General features: G+C 41.7%; 1 protein-coding gene across 8 annotated transcripts in view; it reads left to right on the forward strand.

Annotated features, from left to right (window-relative positions):
- The window catches only part of CLASP1 (cytoplasmic linker associated protein 1), a 233057-nt gene that overhangs the window by 173051 nt on the left and 44217 nt on the right, over nucleotides 1–15789 (forward strand). For all 8 annotated transcript variants that reach the window (XM_065880867.1, XM_065880866.1, XM_065880865.1 and 5 more), the window contains 5 exons: nucleotides 33–196; nucleotides 4550–4628; nucleotides 5673–5816; nucleotides 15220–15363; nucleotides 15671–15777. In XM_065880867.1, the coding sequence (XP_065736939.1) occupies nucleotides 33–196; nucleotides 4550–4628; nucleotides 5673–5816; nucleotides 15220–15363; nucleotides 15671–15777 (638 nt within the window). The remainder of the gene's footprint in view (nucleotides 1–32; nucleotides 197–4549; nucleotides 4629–5672; nucleotides 5817–15219; nucleotides 15364–15670; nucleotides 15778–15789) is intronic.

Raw genomic sequence — 15789 nt, forward strand, 5'->3', positions numbered from 1 at the left:
ATGTGAAATACTTGGTTTCCATTTGTGTCTAGGTTTTCAGTATGTTTTTGGAGACTCTTGTGGATTTTATAATAATTCATAAGGATGACTTGCAAGACTGGCTTTTTGTTCTTCTCACACAATTGCTTAAGAAAATGGGAGCAGATTTGCTTGGATCTGTGCAAGCGAAAGTTCAGAAGGCTCTCGATGTCACAAGGCAAGTGTTTGGGGGCAAGATCGTTTTTTCCCACCTTTTGAGGTAAAACTGACATACAGCGTTGTGTAAGTTTTAAGTGTATAATGTGAGGATTTGATACATGTATATATTGCTAAATGATTACTGCAATGTCAGTTAATACATCCTTCACCTCACATAATTACCATTTTTTGTTGCTTATGCGGTAAAAGCAGTCAAGATATGTTCTCTTAGCAAGTGTTATAACTGTAACGGGAAGTTTGTACCCTTTGACCAACATCTGCCCATTTCCCTCACCCCACTAGGCTCTGGCAACCACTCTTTGTTTCCATGGGTTTGACTTTTTTTTTTTTAAGATTCCACATATAAGTGATGTGTAGTATTTGTCTTTCTCTATCTGGCTTATTTCACTTAGCACGATGCCCTCAAGTTTCATCCATGTTGTCACAAATGGCATGATTTCCTTCTCTTTCATGACTGAATAATATTCCATTTATATGTACACCGCATTTTCTTTATCCGTTCATCCATCAACACACTTAGGTTGTTTCCATGTCTTGGCTGTTGTGAATATGGGGTTCACTTGCTGCAGTGAACATGGGGTCGGATATCTCTTTGAGATACTGATTTCATTTCCTTTGGATGTATACCTAGCAGTGGGGTTGCTGGCTCATATGGTAGTTCTATTTTTTTCTTTTCTTTTTATTTTTTTTGGCTGCGCCACGTGGCTTGCGGGATCTCAGTTCCCTGACCAGGGGTTGAACGTGGGCCACAGCAGTGAAAGTGCTGCGTCCTAACCGATAGGCCGCCAGGGAATTCGCTAGTTCTAATTTTCTTGTGGAACCTCCATACCATTTGCCATAGCGGCTGTGCCAATTTTCATTCCCACCAGCATTTGTTATCTCTTGTCTTTTTGATGATGGCCATTCTAACAGGTGTGAGGTGATACCTCATTGTAGTTTTTATTTGCATTTTTCTAATAATTAGTGATGTTGAGCACCTTTTCATGTACTTGTTGCCCATTTGTATGTCCTCTTTGGGAAAATGTCTACTGGTGGGGCGGAGGCACTAGACCATTTTGGTACTACGGGAGTCTTTGTAGGTGGTTTCTTGTCATTTTGTTACCTGTGGCTTTTGTCACCCACTTGAATATCTACTTTCTTACTTAATTCCCACATTCTCTTATTAACATATATGTTGAAATATCCCAACAATCCATGAGATGAATTGCCCATATCTTCCTTGAGTTGACATTATTTTTGTGAATACCTAAGACAAATGTAAAAAAAAGAAAAAAATTGAAAATTGATTCTCTTCTCTTTAAAAAACACTTTAGAATATTTATGAGCATCCTTCTGAAGACCTTAGTATTTTTACGACTTCAGCCTCTTGTAAGGCACACTAGAAATATTTCTGTTCATGTGTGGTGTAGGGTTCCCGTTCATCCAGGAATAGTTTCTATTAACAGTTCATTGGCTAGAGATGATAACACACTTAACAATATTTGTAGCCCATCTGGCCTTTATGAGAAAAGAAAAGCTACTGAGACTCAGAAAAAGTGTAAAAAAACTGACTCTGTGCCGTTATTGTTTGGAAACAAACTTCTGACCGTTGCCTGTGCAATAGTAAATCCTCGACACACGAGTGTTAGAAATTGAATGATCTCAGAAGATGGTTCGCAGTAATGTCTTGGTTGTGATTTGGTGGATGACGGCGGGGAATGTGTCAGACTGCTGAATTTTTAAAAGAATAAACAGATGTCTCCAGGTCACTCAGAAAATCATCAGCAGCATAGTAACTTTTATATGACCCGTTACTGCAAACTGGGATATGAGTAGGTATCATAGAATTGTCAAAATGGAAGGACCTTTCTCATTTCATTATAAAATTAGGAAACAGAGAGTAACTTGACACACCCGGAGCCCCACTTCCTTCTCGTGGCAGCCCGGGAGCCAGCATCCAGGAGAGCCGGTTGTCACTCTGTGGTGTGTCCTGTGGTCGCCGGCTGGCCTGAGGGAGAGTGTGGAGGGCATCACACTGCCCCGTCATCGTCCCCCACACTTGCATCTGTTAGACGTCTCTGGCTGCCAAGCCTACATTTGTTCCTCTGCACTGTGATGCCAGCTTTTCTTTTGGTCCCCATCCCCGGAGGTCTGTGTAATTTGTGCTGCTATAGAATTTTATTATCCAAGTAGATTTCCCTTTAGATTTTCAGTGAACTCAGTGTAACGTACTGTATTTGCAGTAAGGCAAGGGACCTAGGCCGGGGAATTCCCCAGAATTCCTTCTTGCTTCCCAAGAAGGCAAGCAGACATTCATTGCTCCATCCCTCCTGTGGGTGACTAAGTGTGGTGCAGTTGGGGGACAGTCCTCTACACCAGTGGATTCCTCACAGTTTGGCCAGAGGTTGACTAGAGGGGCTGAGCTGACGCAGCTGATGATACACGAGCCATGTAAACGGCAGGGTGGTTATGCGAGAGGCTGGGGAGCTGCGGTGAGTTGTGGTCACAGGGGATGTGGGCCCAGTGGTCCAGGCTTTTCAAGAAAGGTCAGAAATGTGGATTAAGGCAAGATATTCCAAGATATATTTTTTAAAAATGACACTGTGAAAGCCAAGGAAAACATTTGTAAGCCAGATTTTAGCCTGTAGATTGCTTCCTTAATTCAGGTGAATTTATGAATGACAGAAGATCCATTTCAGATTTTTAGGGATGATGGAAATATTACGATTATATTTCTGATCTTTGGTGATTAAGGGAAATAATTGTGCCCTCCTATTAGTTTTCCCGGATGCCTCATTCCTTTAAGAACCCTCTTCTGGGGAATTCCCTGGCCTAGGTCCCTAAAGCATGTGTCCCTTTTTCTCGGCAGCTGAGATGTTTAGCTCTTTCAACTTATCTAGGATTGTGAGTACTGAGGGCGTCTCAGTGGTGGCTGAGAGCTGTTCCTCAGGTGATAGACCTGATTGTGAGTCTGCCTCAGTTTCCTTTCCTTTGGCTGCACTCGACAGCAGGGCGCAGCTCCAGCTTCAATACACCCATTACTCAGATGTATTCTCCATCCTCCCGTTGCTGTAGAAGAAAGGAGAGGCGTTCTGTGTGTGGTTTGTTTCTTTGATGTGTGGCCAGTATGAGTCACTTAAATCATATGTACTAAGATGCGCTTTGCTTTCAGAGGTGGTCCTCAGAGCTTCCTGGGCACAGAATAGACGTGGGAGAAAAGGATGTGCTGTTGGTCAAGTTTACTTTTTATTAGTAATTATGATGGTGGTACTACTAGTAACTAGTATGTGCCACACACTTTATGTTTTTCTTGTATTATTTCATTTAAATTTCAAATCAGTCCTGTAATCTGAAAGATTCGAACCTGCGTCCCTTTTCTTTCTACTATCCTTCCGTACACTGAGAATCATCTCTAAGGGAGTCTAAAAGAAGGTGATGCAGTCACTCAGCCTCAATTGGAATAGATCTTTGCGTTGCATTATCTTTCCTGTTAGCATGGAAGGGACCTCTGCATTAGGCACAAGGGCTCCTTCAGGCAATTTTAAACTCATACTAGTAATTGTGGCTTTTTAAGGGAGAGGGCACTGACTTTCGCTCGCCAAGAGCCCTCAGGGTTACTCAGTTGGATCAAAAATGTGAGAGGACCACGAGAAATGAGATGAGTCGCAGGCGAGAAGTGGAGCCGGAGTGGGGCTCTTGGGGTCCCAAGGCTCCTGTGTGTGTCTGTAGCTGGAGAGGGGTGTCTCTGGGTGAGCGTCCCACGGGCGCTTTTCTGTAGTGACCGCACAAAGCCAGCTCACGGGCGGTTACCCAGCGAGGACCCCAGGAGCTGTGCAGGCAGCTTCAGCAAGGGCAGCTGCAAGCAGCCTCATCAGGATGTAAAAGTTAGATTTGGGCGATGGAAGTGTTTCTCACGTGAGCAGTATTCCGAAAGGTACCTGGAAAGAAGACGAGCAGATCCCAAGAAGGCAAGCAGACATTCATTGCTCAGTTTATGTGTTTCAGGACTTTTAACAAGATTTCCCCTTTTCTAAATTTTCTAGGGAATTCCCTGGCGGTCTGGTGGTTGGGACTCGGTGCTCTCAAGTGCCGGGCCCGGGTTCCATCTCTGTTCCGGGAACTAAGATCCCGTGCGCCATGTGATGCAGCCAAACAAAAACCAAAAAACAAAACAAATAAGTTTTCTATGTAATGTGTATTACTTTAGTATTTACATAAAATGAAAAGTAATATTTAAAAAATATAAACGTGCTTGCTTTTTACATATGTTAGTGGAATCTATAATACTGTATTTTTGTTTCTTATATGATTTTACATTGTTTTTTGTAATAAGTCTTTCTTTTAAAATACTTTTTTTTTTTTTTAAACCTAGGGACTCCTTTCCGTTTGATCAGCAGTTTAACATTTTGATGAGATTTATTGTGGATCAGACCCAGACTCCTAACCTCAAGGTCGGTAACCATTTGTCATTGTAGTTCAACCTCGAGAATTCAAATTTGCTGAAAATATACTTGCTTATACATGACTCATATTTGGCTATTGTGAGTAAATCTGCTGTGAGCAACATGTTTCCATTTCTCTTGGTTCAGTACATAGTAGAGAAGTTGCTGGTTTATTGGGTAGGGACATGCTTGACTTTATTTTAAACTGCCGAAATGGTTATATCAGATTATATTCCTACCAGCGGTGTCTGAGAACCCCAGTCGCTCCACATCCTTACCAACATTTGGGCATTGTTACAGTGTTTCACATTAATATTTAATGTAGAGAATTTTCATGTGTTAAAATAGGTATCTTATTGGAATGGTTTTAATATTAACGTCGTAACACATGAAAAATGAATTGACATGTTTTATAAACATAATACCTATAAGAATGAACTAATGGTATTAGAAGGAGGATGTGCTCCTTTGAATGACATCAGGTACATTGTCTGTTCTTTGATCACTAATTTTGCTGAGGGTTTTAGGAGAGGCCCAATAAATAATAACCCTTTTCTCCTGATGTCAAAACCAAGTGAGACCTCGGTGGGGAAGTTAGAGCAGAATTATCAGCTTGAATTACCTTCAGTGCTGCCTTGCAAGACCTGGCCTAGAGTGGCTGAAAAATAAAACTCACACAGAGTTGTACTTGCCCCGCGGTCGGTGGCAGAGCTGGAGGTCCCCCTGGTGCCTCCACCCCTCACCCCAGTGGGGGCTCCTGCCCGGCACGTGTCTTGCGGCGTCTGTGAGGAGCAGAGCCTGCCTTCTCTGCAGGCCCGGCAGTCACAGAGGGAAGAGGATTAGGCTGCAGGCCTCCCTTCTGTTCCCAGGCTTCCCTGTCAGTCATCTCATGCTTTTTCACTGCTGGAGGGCCCCTGCATGTAGGAACATAAATCCAGGAGAAAGGTGGTGGTGTCCCCTCAGTAGTGTGTTCTTTTCTCTGAGCACCAGTTAAGAGTTCCGTTCAAAGATTTATAAAGTGTACCTACTGTTTATAATTGCTGGATCTTTCAGGTCAAAGTTGCAATCCTGAAGTACATCGAGTCTCTTGCTAGGCAGATGGACCCAACAGATTTCATAAACTCTAGTGAGACAAGGCTTGCTGTTTCCAGAATTATAACCTGGACGACAGAACCAAAGAGTTCAGACGTGAGAAAGGTATGTCCTTAGGCACGCGTCACGAAGAGGCATTTATGGGAACTTGTAAACCACCCACAAGCCTACACGCAAACCACTATCGCTCCTTTTCTAGAAAACCAAGGCTCTGCTCCTGTCCCTCCAGCTCCGTCTAGTTGCAGCCTTTGAAGATCAAAATGAAAATCTGAAATCTTGTATCATGGGAGACACCTTGATAGCAAGATGTTGTGTTTTTTTTTTTTTTCAATCACCTAAAGAGAAATATTTGCTATTTTCTTCTGAAATGGCATGTTGAAAGGCATATAACACAGTGGAGGGAGCACGGGACCCTGTTATTTCTATTCTTAGGTAGTATTCTGCCTTAGGACTACTATGAAGATGAATTCATATATGTTAAAAGCATGATCCATTCCTGACAGGTTATAAGCACACAGGAAGTGTAAGTTATCACTCTCTTCGTTGTTTCTATTATTCTCTTCCTGTCAGTGTCCTGTTCTTCTACACTTGAGTTTCACACATGGCCATTGTTCTTTTACTTTATATATAAACAAGCTAGCCTTTCAAAGTTACTGATAAAAACCAGATTTCTTAGTTCTGGTTTCAGACTAAAAGTACTTGATTTTGGTTATTTGTATGTAATCATGAACTTTGCTTTTTTTTTTTCTTCTCTTTTTTCCCCGTAGTATACTCCTTCCACCGCCAAACATGCCAAAATAGTCCTTTGGCCTTGGGGTAGAGTTGGTAACGTGGACCACTTGGGTCGAGGCGGGGTTAAGGATGAGTCCAAGAGGTAGTTGGCGAGGTTGTTGTGGTTCCAAATGCCCCTGAACACCTAGCTCCTGCTCTAATGGAATCCAAGGAAGGGAACCAAAGAACCACCTGCAGGGTTTCTTTGGGAAGGTCACAGCCAATGTAATTCTCCAGCCATTGTACAGTAATAAACTAAGTTGTCCAAGGTCAAAGAAACAAGGATGAATTTTATTAAAGCACTCATTCAAAATTACTGTTCTAATAGTAAATAATAGTAAAATAATATTTTTGATTTATGATCTGTTTGTAAAATGTTTCAATATTTATTGAAAGAGCATTTCACTGGCAACCTTTAATTTAACCATTAAGCCTCTTTGGGACTTGGGAGGTGGTGGCATGATTTGGTTGATTGGAACGTCAGAAAGATATTTGTGTTACAGTTTTCAAAGTCACAGATCAACCAAGAAATACAAGAGCCCAAGTACAACTTCCTATCTTTAGTCATAACACGTTGAGTACGTGTGTCTATATGAGTATGTGTTTTTGTAATTGAAGGTTACTGAAGGGTTCCCTCCCATGGGGCTGGAAGATGTTTTAGACATGGCACGTTATTATCATGATTAGGGCCTGTATGGGAACAGCCAGCTTTGGTCATTATGGCTACTTTCTCTGGACATGCACATTAAACATTTGAGCTCGGATTTATTGTCCTAACCTTTCTAATCAGGACACTAGAGGAATGTTTTTCCTTGAGTTATCTAGCCTGGGGCATCAAAACACTGCCTCCAGTATCTGCCCGCAAGTCTTCCCCTTCCCCATTGTGAGGACTGCCAAACACCCCACCTTCAGGCTGAGGTCGAACCTGGCCTCCGGGACAGTAATCCCGGCCCCTCAGAGGAAGCTGAAAGGCTTTACGTCAGTAGTTCTCAGTCCTGGCTGCAATGAAAACTAACCTGGATGGCTGTGCTCTCCCCGCAGTCACTTGACTTCACTGGTACAGAGTGGAGCATGGACGTTGCTCTGTGTCTGGTCGGGGCTCCTCCCACTCTTGGCTGATCTTTAATGCAGTGTTGAGGCTCATCAGTTTAGACCGTTCCCCTGGGACTGAAGCTCAGGCACGCAGGCTGCTGACGTAGTCTTGACCTGGTTGCCGCTAATTCTCTCGGGACCCAGCCTGGGCCCTGGGTGTCTTCAGGGCGAGGCCTGGCCCTGCTGTTCCCGGTGCCTCCTCCACCTCTCTTCTTTTGTTCACCCTGCATGCTCAGCACCTAGCACAAGACCTGTAAAACAAAGTAGGCATTTAGTAAGTATTTTCAGTGAATTAATGAATGATAAATACCCAGAGAGAGGGCTTCCCTGGTGGCGCAGTGGTTGAGGGTCCGCCTGCCGATGCAGGGGACGCGGGTTCGTGCCCCGGTCCGGGAGGATCCCACATGCCGCGGAGCGGCTGGGCCCGTGAGCCATGGCCACTGAGCCTGCGCGTCCGGAGCCTGTGCTCCGCTACGGGAGAGGCCACAACAGTGAGAGGCCCGCGTACCGCAAACAAACAAACAAAAAAACCCAAAATCTCTATTCAGCAAAACTATTCGTCAAAAATGAAAGATAAATTAAAATGAAGCCAGCAGGAGACTCTCATTTTAATCTCTCTGCCTCTTTAAAAAGGGCTCATCTGATTATCACCACACAGGATAATCTGCCCTTTAAGTCAGCCAATTAGGGAGGGACTTTAATTATACCTGCAGAACCCCTTCTGCCATGTAACGTAATTATGGGAGTGAAGTCCATCACATGCGTAAGTCCCGCTCACCCTGGGGGAGGGCTGTAAGGCTTACCCACCAGAAGGCGGGGACCCTGGGGCCCACCTTACGCTCTGCCTACCAAGGCTTTGTTTTTCGGCGGCCTGGCATGAGTCTTCCATAGTTAGTTATTCGGTAGTTCCTTAGCTCTTACCTGAATAGGGAGCTTTTTTACCTAACTATGCAAATTGTAATGAGGTTCATTTTAGCAGGTGCATCTCTGCATTCTGAGCACCCGGTGAAATTTTTTTTTCATCCTCGAAGATATTCGTGGATTAGATTGTTTGGCTTTCAGTTGTATCCATCGAGCACTCGCTAGGATAGGCTTGTTAAAGCACAGTATTCAGATACGTGTTCTTTTGCCCCATACAGGTGAATCCTTCCTGGAGATAGAGCCGCTTTTATTTAAATGCTCTGTTTTGCGGTTCCATCCACTGGATATTTATATAAATGTACATGCTGTTGTAAGTGATGCACCCGCCTTATCCAGGAATTTGAGATGTGTTCTAAGGATTGTCTAAATGAATGTAGTGCCTAAGTAAATTAAAATACTTAGAAATTGTGATATGGTATGTATCACTCTGTGCTAAGATTTTAAATTGTCATCACTGTTATTTTAAATCTGCAAGGAAAGAAAACAGGCAGCATTTTCATCTGGATGATTTAGTGCACTAAAGATTTGCTTGCTTATCTCTTCTAAGTAGACATATGTTTTGCCTCGCCTGTAATTTGCAGAGTTATTAAGAGGTTGTATCAGGTGCTAGGGAAATCTTGGTGATTTTCATGATCAGAAAAGCACTTTCTGATCATGAACCAAGTTCTCCTGTTGGTGCTGACTTAATTTCCTAAGAGTAGGGCAAGGTTACATTCTAAATACTAGAAGAGCCCTACAGTCGGAAATCTATGCAGTAAACTCTCATATTGACCCTATCCTTAGAGAATATTAACTTTATACAAACAGTACTCGGGAAGTTTGCAGGCAGTGCAGCGCCTCCTCGGTGTATCTCCTGTTTGGGAAACAACTTTAGACACATTTTAAGCTGACAAAACTCTTGATTCACTGACTTCAGTGTTTTTGATACTGTGTTTCTCTTTTTATGTCAGTGTTCTGGGGTGTTTCCTCTCAGAGGGAGTCGGGTGTTTGAATATTTAAGATGTTGAGGGAGAGAGGAAACACAACCTAAACCAAAACACGAGCCAGTCGTCAGGAGGCGCGCTTGCCTGGCTGGGACTGACTTGGATGGATGGAAAAGCCCCACCCGGCTTTAACTGGCCTGCTTTACTCCCAAAGAAACCTTTTCCATTTTTTAAGTATGGGAGTCCTGAGAGTTGTGTTGACCAAACTACACAGACGTACGCTGGACCTTTCTTTTTTCTTTTTTTAACATCTTTATTGGAGTATAATTGCTTTACAGTGGTGTGTTAGTTTCTGCTGTATAACAAAGTAAATCAGCTATACATATACATATACCCCTATATCCCCTCCCTCTTGCGTCTCCCTCCCACCCTCCCTATCCCCACCCCTCTAGGTGGTCGCAGAGCACCGAGCTGATGATCTCCTTGTGCTATGCGGCTGCTTCCCACTAGCTATCTATTTTACATTTGGTAGTGTATATATGTCCGTCCCACTCTCTCACTTCATCCCGGCTTACCCTTCTCCCTCCCCACGTCCTCAAGTCCATTCTCTACGTCTGCGTCTTTATTCCTGTCCTGCCCTTAGGTTCTTCAGAATCTTTTTTTTTTTTTAGATTCCATATATGTGTGTTAGCATACGGTATTTGTTTTTCTCTTTCTGACTTACTTCACTCTGTATGACAGACTCTAGGTCCATCCACCTCACTACAAATAACTCAGTTTCGTTTCTTTTTATGGCTGAGTAATATTCCACTGTATACACGTGCCACATCTTCTTTATCCATTCATCTGTTGATGGGCACTTAGGTTGCTTCCATGTCCTGGGTATTGAAAATAGAGCTGCAGTGAACGTTGTGGTACTTGACTCTTCTTGAATTATGGTTTTCTCAGGTATATGCCCTGTAGCGGGATTGCTGGGTCATATGGTAGTTCTATTTTTAGTTTTTTAAGGAACCTCCATACTGTTCTCCATAGTGACTGTATTAGTTTACATTCCCACCAAGAGTGCAAGAGGGTTCCCTTTTCTCCACACCCTCTCCAGGATTTATTGTTTGTAGACTGTTTGATGATGGCCATTCTGACTGGTGTGAGGTGATACCTCATTGTAGTGTTGATTTGCGTTTCTCTAATGATTAGTGATGTTGAGCATCCTTTCATGTGTTTGTTGGCAGCCTGTATATCTTCTCTGGAGAAATCACTAGACCTTTCTTAATCCACTGTGTCTGTATTAGGATAATACAGTGTATTCTAGAGTTGACCTCTGTTGACTTCTGCCTCTGCTACTTTTTAGCGGTGTGAACAAGTAGTTTAACCTCTGAATCCTTGTTTATTATCCATGAAATGGGAATCATGATATTTGCTTTAGGCACTGTTGGGAGGACCAACTGCAATAAAGCATATAAAAACCTAGATAGATACTACTCTGTTTGTTGTTGTAGCTTCAGCTATTACTGCTTGAGCGTTGCTTTGGTTTTGCTGCCGGTCCAAATTTTTTCCAGCGTTAGGAAGATTTTTTTTTTCCCATCAGGCAAAGGGAATGCGGTAATGACAATAGAAATTTTAATGGTATGTTTATATTTTAGGGTTCAGAATCCCTGTATGTTTACTTATCATACGTGATTCTCTAACATTGAGCACCTGCTTTGTCAAGTGAACTAACAGATTTATTAGCCCCCAAATGTTGTTTTGAGAAAGGCGGGAAGTAAAGGCATGGCAAAGAAAATTAGAGATTATAAAGGTGCTGTTGCCTGGAGCAGGAAAAGTGTATATAAATAGCCTTCAAAAGTCGACATTTCTATTTGAAAAAAATTATAAATCTCTGATTATACATAGGCAGCGTGTCCTAATCTAAAAAGCTCAGAGTTTTACCATCAAATAAGATTTGAACCTCAGCTGAATATGACTGCCTCGCTCAAGTCTCATTTTGATCTGTTTGCAAGAACACTGTTACTTCCAGGAGGCGTTGTGATGATTGTGAAGGACTTAGCAGATGATGGAGGTTTAACACTGGCAGTTCCTGTTATTATTCTTAAGGGTACTGTTACTGTTCCGTTATTATTCACAGACTTTTAGATTGTATAATCTCTCTCTATATATATGACTTTAGAAAAGAAGCCAAATACCTGTACAGCTTACCAATAACCATGGTTTTGAGCGCGTGCTTCTTGTCTCTGATTAAACCCTACCCCTTTCCTGTTTGTCCGTCCCCGCTTCAGCGTAGTCGAATAGGTGAGGATTTCCCCACTAGGTCAGCCTCCACCTGCTCTGGGCCTGGAGAAGGAAACTTGGAAGAAAATTGTAAACAGGTAGATTTAAAACTGTGTGCTAACTTGCAAAAAGACACTTCAGTGTTTGCATTGAGATTGTTAATCCTGATTACCCTTGTGAAGACACTGAGAAGATTTTGAAGAACCCTAAAATTAACATAATACTACGTGAGCCAGAGCGTGCGTGCGCGTGCGTGCGTGCACCTGTGTAAATGCTGTGTTTTGGTATGTTTTATGATTAACTGCCTTCCCAAAGAAATAGCCACGTTGCAGACAGGCTTCTACCGTATTTTAACGAAATAGCAACGGAGAGATACTAAATTTAAAATGTCCGAAGGTTTTGAAATACCTTCTCTTTGGTGGTTTTTCTAAAGCAATTTTAATCACAGTCTGAAGGGAGCAGTAATATTTGTTCAATAAATTTAAAAAGCCCTCTCCTCAAATTTTAAGTTCTCCATAATTAATACTGACACTGAAACATTTGTCAAAGTTTTATTGATCTCCTGTCTGGAAGAATCCTTTTCTGCTGCGAGGCACATGACATTCAAGGCCATCGATAGTCTGCAGGTTCTTTTCAGACACTAGCAGTGAGATTTGAAGGCCCTTTTACCCTCGCCCCCCAAGTTCTACTGTAGGGGCACAAGTGGGAGACATTTCCTTTTAGGTCGCCACTTGGTCGTTAAAGTACGTCGCCCCAGAGTTGCCCGTTAGAAAACGTCAGCAGCAGAGGTTTTGGTTTGGTCTGGCTTTTCAGTGGCCCTTCCTCACGTGGGGCAGGAGCTCCAAGTTGGGACAGCGACACCCTCTGGTTTTGGGCTCATTACTGAACACGAGCTCTGCCCCAGGCTTTTTAAAATGAATCTTTCCAGCCCATGCCCATATTTGGAATTATTCCTGCAGTGAGAGCATATTGATGGTAACGATAAATATAACCCAGTTGTCATCCTTGCCGGGACATTCTGGTATTCAGACTCCTCACTGATACAGAGAGTTGTAGATAAAATGTTTCAGGATCATAACAGTCTCATTCCTTTTAAAACTCTGATGTGAAATCTTTTTAAAATAATATACTTAAATGATACTTTCCATCCACTTCTGGAGCTTGGGTTTCAGGAAAAGATTTTACTTTGAAAGCAGCTTTAGGCCAAAGGGTTACTTTTGAAAACTAATAAAATCATTTACATTTTATATTTTGGAAAATGCAAAAACAAATTATATTCACTTATATGCGTAAGTCACACACATACCATCTGTCCAACGAGTTATTTTCAGAATTCCCTGTCTTTCTATTTGATTTCTTATCAAAATTCAACTTTAGGGTTATTGAGAGAAGGTTCTTCAGTGGGTAGAAGTTGAAGTCTGCTGCGCTTTCTTTTCCCATATGACGAGAAGTCACTAATGTTAAGTAACGACGAATTAGCACAGTCTCTAGGCCTGTCACCTTGCAGCCCTCTTGTTCTTAGAAGATCCTTCCAGTTTTATAATTTGCTTCATGGAAAACCCCAAGTAAATTTTTAGTATCAGGTATCTTGTCATTCTGGGAAGAAATTAGGTCTAAAGACAGTGGCACATTTCACATAAAAACATGCTATTCAAAAATGTGATAATACATTTAATAGTTTTCTAATGCCGTTTTCAGCATTTTCAACTTTCTTATTCAATTGGTGATGCGGATTTTTTTTTCCCTTGGCCAAAACTCAAGTCTGCTTCTTTGCTTCTCTTTGAAGTGCAGTGTTTTCTGCATGCATTTTTTTCCAACATCTAATAAAATTTTTTTTAATGCACAGGTTACTTTGCATGATTTGGGGAATTTGCTTTCATACAAATCATATTAACAGTGTGTTAAATTGATGGTGAAATAGATTTCTTCAGATAACGATTTGTTAAAACTGTTCCAATAATGACATGTAGAAATGTGTGTTTTAGTACAATCAATAATAATGTTTTTTGCCTGTCTTGTGAAAGCACACTGGCCCTTATGATTTAATTTGGTTAGAGAGGCTATTAATGACCATATTTGGAAGTCAAGGGTAAAAGTAAGATCCTTTTGCCCAATGCTTTGCTTTAAGAAATGCTTATGACATTATGAAAGATAATTTTTTATTGTGTAAAATATGTTATTCTACTGACATTTCAAAATTTGTAATTAAGTTTTCATTTTGGTTAAATACATTTGGGTCTTTGGATTTTTTTTTTTTTTCCCTTCTCCAGGTACAAAATAGTAATTTTATATTAACTGGACCTAGAATTAATTTTAACATTATAAAAGCATTGAAGTGGGATTTTTTGTGGGTGTTTATTTCCAAAAAATTTCTCAGCAAACATGTTTCTATGTAATAGTCTATATAGTGGAAAAATATTTAGGATAATTACTGCAATCCTAAATATTACAGTCTTTGGAAAAATAAATGTTTGCTTCTAGTCGAAAGATTTTCATAATATGTTTTCCTTTCTTTTGACTCTTAGAAATTTGTAAGAAATGCCTGTTAGTACTAACTAAAATTTTCTTTTGGAATAGTTCTTCCAAATCAAAACCCTTGTAACTAACTCTGAGGGCACTGTTTTCGAAGCTCGAGCACCATAGCAAGGCATGTAGCTTTCCGGGGAAGCCTGGGTCTCACTGCTGGTGTTTTAGCTGCTTGCTCTTCCCCACTTTGCTGCTATAGCCACTACGAGCATATGTTGTCTCTAATAAAGAAAAGTAGAACATTTTCCAAAAGGCAGAAGAGTAATAACTTTTTAATTCGTACCATGTAAATCTAGTTTGCTTCCCAAAGACTGTCTCTGTCCTCAATTCATAGATGTAAAAGTAGGAGTTTTTCAGATGTATTTGAACTCTATTTCTAATGTTTCTTAGTCACTAGGAAAAGTGGTTTTTCAAGATAACGCAGTGGTAGCTTGTTTAGAAACTTGTTCTTTCCAGGGTGTGCTAGGAGCCTTGTCTGGTTCTGACTTACTAGAATGGACAATCTTAAGCCTTTTCAAAGTTCTTGATTGTTTCATTTATGTACTCACTAGCTTTGTCCCTAGTGTTGGACAGCAGAGGAAAAAAGTTTCAGGAATTTATTGTTAATGTGCTGTTGTAAAATCCAAGGCCAGGGTGTTCAGTGAAACCAGGGATTATTTTCCATATTGAAGTTTGGCTGTTTATAGTTGATGATGGTATTTTCTCTAGGTGCTGTTTGTTTGTTTTTTTATGGCACAGATGTCCTCTTATTATTTATTCTACTCATACAAAACAGATTTCTTTTAAAAACAATTTTGGGAATTCCCTGGTGGTCCAGTGGTTAAGGACTCCGTGCTTTCACTGCTGGGGGCCCGGGTTCAATCCCTGGTCAGGGAGCTAAGATCCCACGAGTCGCGTGGTGCGGCCAAAATAAATAAATAAATAAAATAAAGTAAGACAACTTTAACGAGCATTTTGACCAAGATAGGCAATTGTACGTGACATAACTTAACCATGTCTTCCGTTTCTAGGCAGCACAGATTGTGCTCATCTCTCTGTTTGAATTGAACACTCCTGAGTTTACCATGTTACTTGGTGCCTTGCCAAAAACATTCCAGGATGGTGCCACCAAACTCCTGCATAACCACCTCAAGAACTCCAGTAACACCAGTGTGGTGAGTGCTTGGGTCACGGTTGGTGGCCTCCACTTACCCGTCCCCGTGTAGAGCAAATGCTCAGTTGTGTCTGCTACTCTGTCTGCTCCCGCTGACAGCAGTCACTCAGCTTCGGGAATGCCTGCGGGACAGTTATCCGTTTTGGGTTTGTATGCACTTAAAATTGACCTTATGATTCTGGAAAAAATCACCCTGATTATGCAGAATCTGCCCATTTATTTGCAGGGGGGTTCAAGGGCCGAGGGGCAAGCGGAACTGTGTTCTGTATTTATCCCTCGCGTGATGGAGCTCTTCTACCTTCCCCCAGGGCTCTCCGAGCAACACCATTGGCCGGACTCCCTCTCGACATCCCAGCAGCCGGACCAGCCCCCTGACCTCCCCTACCAACTGCTCCCATGGGGGCCTGTCTCCAAGGTAATGCCATTT

Source organism: Phocoena phocoena, chromosome 7 (assembly GCF_963924675.1).
Source record: "Phocoena phocoena chromosome 7, mPhoPho1.1, whole genome shotgun sequence".
Taxonomy (NCBI): Eukaryota; Metazoa; Chordata; class Mammalia; order Artiodactyla; family Phocoenidae; genus Phocoena; species Phocoena phocoena.